A 7,500-nucleotide genomic window follows, 5' to 3' on the forward strand; every position below is an offset into this window, starting at 1 on the left:
AAACAGCTCTAAACTAATATGTGTCTGGGGTTTGATGTGAGAGACAACAGCAGATGCACTTTTTCACTGGAGGAAGAGTTATTATGGATTATAGCCAGATAATATAATGTCAAACACCATAACCATAAACTAAACTGGCTGATCAGGACCTGATGGATAAATGCATGAAACACTGATTTCAGTACAAATATAAACGATAACCGTAGAGGAGGGCAATATGGCAAAACATATCATATCACAATTTTTGTTTTTAGAGATATCATGATTTTATCACAGTTCTTTGTCGTGTTGGTTTTACTGTTTTGTCTGAGCAGTGCAGCCAGACTAATTTCCCTGTTATAAAGATAAAGCCTTTCAAGGTAACACAATATTAAAAAGAATGGCGGAGGTTTAGGCCAAAGAGGGTGAAGATGAAAATCTTTCTCATTATTTTATCTTTGTTATTAAGAAATACTTATACTTTACTTTTGTCTTTTAACAGACGCTTTTGTCCAAAGCGACTTACAAATAAGAAAAAGTAACTAAAACTAAAAGTTACAACTGTATAAATACTATCTACCCACATATTTAAGAAAATAAAGAAATTAAATTAAATTGACACATGCATATAACATTTCAATAATAAACATATAAATGAAAAAACTAAAATAAAAAGCGATGTCTCTGCCCGGTGTCCCTGCCCGGTGTCTCTGCCCGGTGTCTCTGCCCGGTGTCTCTGCCCGGTGTCCCTGCCCGGTGTCTCTGCCCGGTCACAACCGCAGATGAATGCAACAACCGCAGCAACCTGATATTTCCGCCTTTGAGCCGTCTTTTTCTTAAGGTTACACCCTTCTTGTTTTACACTTCGTGCATGTGTACTGAATATTAGTAATGATAATGTGTACCATGCTGATTTGTACAGAGGCTCAGTAAATTTACACTTAACAAGCCTAAACAGACAGCGAATGAGAGCGAGATCGACTGATCGCGTGCGATTACCTGCGTCTGTCCTTCAGGCCGAGTCATGTATATTTGTGAAAACAGGTTGTCATGTCCAAGGAAAGCGAAATCTGTCTTAGCATCGATGCATTGCTGGTCAGCTGAGCCTTTAAAAGTGGCACTAAAAGTTAAAATGATTGCCACAGCGTGTTTCATTCCATCTCTCTTTCAATGAATCAGCATTTTTGAACGTGTAGTTGAATGAAGTTTCAAGTTTCAAGTTTACTTTATTTATATAGCACATTTAAAACAGCCAGAAGACTGACCAAAGTGCTTTACACTTGGAAGCATCCACAAGAAAAATTAAAAGGAAACAAGACACATAAATAAGAAATGGAATAGATAAAATACAACCTAATAGGCCATTGAAAACAAATAGGTTTTTAAGAGTGATTTAAAAACCGTCAGACTAGGAGCCGTTCTAATCTCAACTGGCAAGTCATTCCAAAGACGAGGCCCAATTACTGAAAAGGCACGGTCACCGCTACGCTTGAGTCTAGAGTGTGGAATTAAGAGGAGGTTCTGGTCGCAGGATCTCAAACTTCTCAAATGAACAGTTTAAAGACTCACTCAAAGTAACCTTATGGCGAAACAATGAAACTGAACTGACTCACAGCCCGTCTAGAACACGCAAATATCAACAGAAAAGTATCGTCAGTCAGATTCGAGAATCAGAACTAACTGTTATATAGGCTAACAATAGACTAACGGTTTTATCATGTTTATGTTTTGTTATGTAGACCGTTATTTTGTCATTCTCTTCTGTTTACTTCACTTTCTGTTTCAAATGGGTCAGGAGTACATGGGTCAGAAGTACATGGGTCAGGAGTACATGGGTCAGAAGTACATGGGTCAGGAGTACATGGGTCAGGAGTACATGGGTCAGGAGTACATGGGTCAGAAGTACATGGGTCAGAAGTACATGGTTCAGGAGTACATGGGTCAGGAGTACATGGGTCAGGAGTACATGGGTCAGGAGTACATGGGTCAGAAGTACATGGGTCAGGAGTACATGGGTCAGGAGTACATGGGTCAGGAGTACATGGGTCAGGAGTACATGGGTCAGGAGTACATGGGTCAGGAGTACATGGGTCAGGAGTACATGGGTCAGAAGTACATGGGTCAGGAGTACATGGGTCAGGAGTACATGGGTCAGGAGTACATGGGTCAGGAGTACATGGGTCAGAAGTACATGGGTCAGGAGTACATGGGTCAGGAGTACATGGGTCAGAAGTACATGGGTCAGGAGTACATGGGTCAGGAGTACATGGGTCAGGAGTACATGGGTCAGGAGTACATGGGTCAGAAGTACATGGGTCAGTGACAAAAAGGGGTTGGCAAGATGACAAATTCAAAAACCTTTTAAAAACTTGTTTTAAAAGCATGCATCAGGTATTTTAAAATGTACACAATGTATTTGTTGATTTTATGTTGTTAAAAATGACATATGTACCATTTCTTACAAAAGTTAGTAACAAAAGTTTTTTTAGAAAAAGCTTTTTACAAAAGTTTATTAGAGTTATCTCTAAATGTAAATTTTTATGCGTGTTTGCAATATTTGGCAGGACATATGCTGACAACACATTCTTTTCTAAATCATCTTTGACAAATTATGTAAAAAATGTCAAAAACCATATTATTGTACTAAACTAGATGATTACATTTTATTCCACATTCATTTTCCTGTATATAATTATATTTTTATGAAAAATACTGGTTACGCCAATTGACACAAACCAGCTACACCACCTGACCATGTTGCTTCTACGGCCAGAGGCCATTGTTTGTTGAAGAAATTGACACTGAAAATCATGCATGACTGTCAGCTGAAGTTCAAGCTGAAGTTCTGCTGAAGTGTTTTTTTTTTCTTTCAGTGCTAAAAAAGAAATCTGGCAACATGAAATGATCATAGTGATGAACAGTGAACTCATGTCTCATATTGTAATTTCAATTTACTTAATTTAATTTAACCCAGAGCAGTGGGCAGCATTTATGCTGCGGCGCCCGGGGAGCAGTTGGGGGTTCGGTGTCTTGCTCAAGGGCACCTCAGTCGTGGTATTGAGGGTGGAGAGAGCGCTGGACATTCACTCCCCCCACCTACAATCCCTGCCGGCCGGAGACTCAAACCCACAACCTTCGGATTACGAGTCCAACTCTTTAACCATTAGGCCACGACTTTATGGAAGCCAATAGTTTTTGAAACATAAAGCATGCTGAATTCTACAAATCGAAAAAAAAGATGCATTGCAATTAACAGTGCTTGCATTTTAATGCCTTGTATTTCCAGGGCTTGCATTTTTAGGTCCTGAAATTTAACAGTTGTTTATTTAAGCTGTGAATATTTCAATTCTAAATATTTCACACACATTTTCATAATTAAAAATTCAATAATTCTTATTCACCTTACAGAATTCACTTCCAAAATATTTAATCTGTTTAATAATAAGATGTATAATATTCGACAGACAAATTTCGGTAATTTTATTTCACTTTCCGAATTCGCTGCCACAAATTCAGTGGTTAAAATTCGGCAGGAAATTCGGCGTTGCACATCCGGGACCCGCAGGAATAGCAGTAGAGCAGTGATGCAGGATCTCCAGCTGATGTCAGCCGCTCACCAGCAGGTGGCGCAATCGGCTGTTGATGAAGGCCATTCATTCACAAAAACTGATTTGCAGAAATGGAGCAAGTGCTAAGTAGAAGTTTTGATTATTTTTAATTCTTTATTTGGGTTGCTTAGTTTCTGTAACTTTGTATCATGGCTTGTGTGACTGTGCTGTAATACTGGGGTCCCCGTCACACTCCAGGATTCCCCGATGACCCGTAACCGCCTCCGTGTAAAGTGTTCTGAGATCTGAGGTCTTGTATCACTGTATTAGTTATATATCACTGAGGCGGTTACGCAATCCTGGAGTGTGACGGGAACCCCAGTATTACAGCACAGTCACACAAGCCGAAATTTCTGCCGAATTTTAACCACTGAATTTGTGGCAGCGAATTCGGAAAGTGAAATAAAATGACTGAAAGTTCCTAGGTGTACAGTATATGACTTTCTTCTTTCAAATGAATACAGTTGGAGTGACATTAAAAGTGAATGGGTGATATTCAATAGTCCAATAAACTGCATCCATCCATCATTAAAAAAGTGCTCCAGACAGCTCCAGGGGGTTAATAAAGGCCTCCTGAAGAGAATCAATGCGCTTTTGAAGAAAAATATCCATATTTAAAACTTTATTAACCGTAATAGCTTCTGCTATCTATCATACTTGTTCCCGAGAGAGTGGCGTTCCAGCGGATGATGTCGGACGTAGCGTAAGCTCTGGAGAGAATATGCTACTCTCATGTGAACCAAGTCTTGTTTACAGCAAAGGAAAACCAATCTGCTCTTGGCTTATATTGAAATCCTTCGACTTTTTTTTTTTTACAAATGCTCATTTTGTATTTCTAATTCGTGACCAGTGCTTTGTTTTGTTCTCTCCTCTACGATTCCATGTTCGTCTCTTCTCTCCAGAACTTATGCTACGCCTACATCATCCGCTCGAACGCCACTCTCATGAACATTACAGTTTATAAAGTTTTAAATATGGAGATTTTGCTTACAAAAGCACATTGATTTGCTTCATGAGGCCTTTATTAACCCCGGAGCTGTCTGGACTTCTATTGAATATCACCCATTCACTGCCATTATAATGCTTGGAAGATGTTTTTAGTATAATGCTGATTGTATTCATCTGAAAGAAGAAAGTCATATGCACCTTGGATGGCTTGAAGGTGAGTACATCAGGTGGTAATTTTCATCCTTGGGTGAACTGTCCCTTTAAAATGTTAAGTGAATAAAAATATGCATTAAAGCTAGCCCAAACATTTAAAAAACACTAATGTTGTGCAACATAATTATTTTATCCTACACTTACAGAGCTTTTATAATAAAGTTGTAGATAAAGAACCACTTTCTCAAAAATATAACATTAAACACTTGAAAATAGTTTATAATAGTAGGTTAGTTTATATTACATCTTTAATCAGCATCATAATCTAGTGATATTTGACTAAATTGACCAGTAACAGTCAAGTGGTGTAACCGGTTACACTTTACATTTCTATTTAAAATCAAGTTTGACAGGCATTATCATGGACACCAATGTAAGTACATGGCCTTGGTGGGAATATTTCAAATGTAATTTTTAAAGTTAATACTCATTTTCATAATAATGATCAATAATCAATGTATTTCTGAGGTCATACCATTTGACATGTATACCTAACAATACCTGACCATACCCTAAAAATGTCAAAATATCTCACATTTTAAAGAGAGTTCAATTCAATTCAGTTTCAATTCATATTGCTTTATTGGCATGACATACTTAGATACATATTGCTAAAGCATTGTACATAACATAATAAAAACAAAACAAAAATACATATAATATATATCCATAAATAAACAAAACAAAATATATGTAAAATACATCCATATATATATTTATATAAACATTGATGGTACTACTAATGCAGATTCACTCTGTACTTCTTAGTTTGTGGCATTTATAAATATGTTGTGCTACCAAAGAGGAAGCAGGTCCTTCAGCGAGTAATATTCTTGTCATTATGATGAAGTGACTGGCGCTCAGGAATACTCTGCTGTATTTGACTGTACAGTGTTCTCTCTGTGTGTGTCAGTATTGGTCTGTGACGGCTGCTCCTCTTCCTCCTCAGCTGTGATGTCTGCGCAGGCGTGATGGTTTAGTGCAGCGGTCAGCCGTGGCCGAGCGGGGGATGTTACGCTGGACGGTGCACCTGGAGGGCGGCCCGCGGAGGGTCAATCACGCGGCGGTGGCGGTCGGGCACAAGGTCTACTCGTTCGGAGGATACTGCTCTGGAGAAGACTACGAGACCTTGAGACAGATCGACGTGCACGTCTTCAACACGGGTTAGTTTGGTCAACCAGCTGCTGCAAACCTGCATGTAAATGCTCAGATTCAGATGAAAATCATCTGCTTTATGGAAGACAATCACACAGGCCAGAATAATACACTGATGACGAATGACAGAAAACAATACCAGCTGTTTCTAATGGCAGTTTTCTGGATTATATTAGGTTAAATGTGCCATAAGTAGGCATGTGACGGTATCAACTTTTCATGTTGTGATTAATTGCGAATGCTTTTATCACGGTATACGGTATTATCATGATATTGAAATGTAGTTGCAAAAAAGTGGTCATAATACAGTATAACAGGGTTTTTAAATATAATTATTTCTCCGTTTACAATATAACAACAATCAACACTATAAAAAATAAAATACATTACATAGCATCAGAGTATACAAATATGAAAACATGCATCATCAAATCCAATTTGTATTAACAAATTAAAACAGAAATCAAATGATAGCACATGAATGGCCAGTGTGATAACAATGGATATTAAGTTATATAAGCACGAGTCAAAGGGTTCATACCAGGTCCAAAATAATATTCCTGGTCTCTAAGAAGATGTGGGTTCTGTTTTTTAAACTGTAGTTAAATATTCCATATCCAGTGTGTCGTTTATGATATTTTTATATAATTCAAATGTTGGAGGGTGTTCCTTTTTCCAGTTTAATAGAATACATTTTTTAGATATGTAAGAGATCAGACCTACCCTTTTGATTATGTTGATATATCACATTACTGAAAACCGGCACATGTCTAGCCATAATCTTTCCTGTAGATCACGGGGTTTGCAACACCAAGGTCATGGGTTCGATTCCCAGGCAATCTGTGAACTAAACACAAGTGTAACTTGAATGCAGTGTGAGTCGGTTTGGATGAAAGCGTGAGTGTGTGTGGTTCTCTCAGTGTCTCTGCGCTGGACGAAGCTGCCGCCGGTGCGGACCGGAGGAAGGGAACACGCTCGGGAAGTGCCCTACATGCGCTACGGTCACACGGCGGTGCTGGTGGACGAGACCATATACATCTGGGGTGGCCGGAACGACACCGAGGGCGCGTGCAACGTGCTGTACACCTTCGACGTCTGTAGGTGTCCGGCAGAATGAGTGCTTTCAGGTTTATCTTCACTGTCTTTCACTGATGTGTGCTGGAAACCCTTTACCTAACCCAGCCTTGTGTGAATCCCTTATTATGATGTTGTAACACTTCGTCTAGTATTCACACCCAGACTAATTGCCACAAAATTTATATTAGGGAGGGAACCACCGGCTATGGTCTGTGTTAGTTCAAATACCCAAAAAGACAAGAAATAGATGCAATAATGAGTATTATTCACAAAAGAAAGAGGTAAAGAATACATACGATCATCAATACCTGATAGGAAATCACACATATAATACCAGAGTCAAAGCATTTCAACATAGAAGGACAAAGTCACGCATCAACAATATTATTTACAAAAGTAGTGCAAATGTTCTTATCTGGATAGGCAGAAATGACCTTTCTGCTGTACTCAAGTGCACAACAGTCTGGAAATGAAATGGCCGGCACCAATCTGATATAATCCGTCATCAAGCAACAAGACT

General features: G+C 38.8%; 1 protein-coding gene across 2 annotated transcripts in view; it reads left to right on the top strand.

Annotated features, from left to right (window-relative positions):
- Positions 1-7,500, top strand: part of LOC306884553 (kelch domain-containing protein 3-like) — a 40,107-nt gene that overhangs the window by 1,446 nt on the left and 31,161 nt on the right. Inside the window, exons 2-3 of one of the 2 annotated variants that reach the window (XM_079440512.1) lie at positions 5,698-5,911; positions 6,824-7,000. In XM_079440512.1, coding sequence (XP_079296638.1) covers positions 5,758-5,911; positions 6,824-7,000 — 331 coding nt within the window. In that variant the 5' untranslated portion in view covers positions 5,698-5,757. Of the gene's footprint in view, positions 1-5,636; positions 5,912-6,823; positions 7,001-7,500 lie in introns of those variants that run through there. The other variant, XM_079440513.1, reaches the window with a different exon arrangement.

The sequence above is a fragment of the Barbus barbus genome (genome assembly GCF_936440315.1).
Source record: "Barbus barbus genome assembly, chromosome: 18".
Taxonomy (NCBI): domain Eukaryota; kingdom Metazoa; phylum Chordata; class Actinopteri; order Cypriniformes; family Cyprinidae; genus Barbus; species Barbus barbus.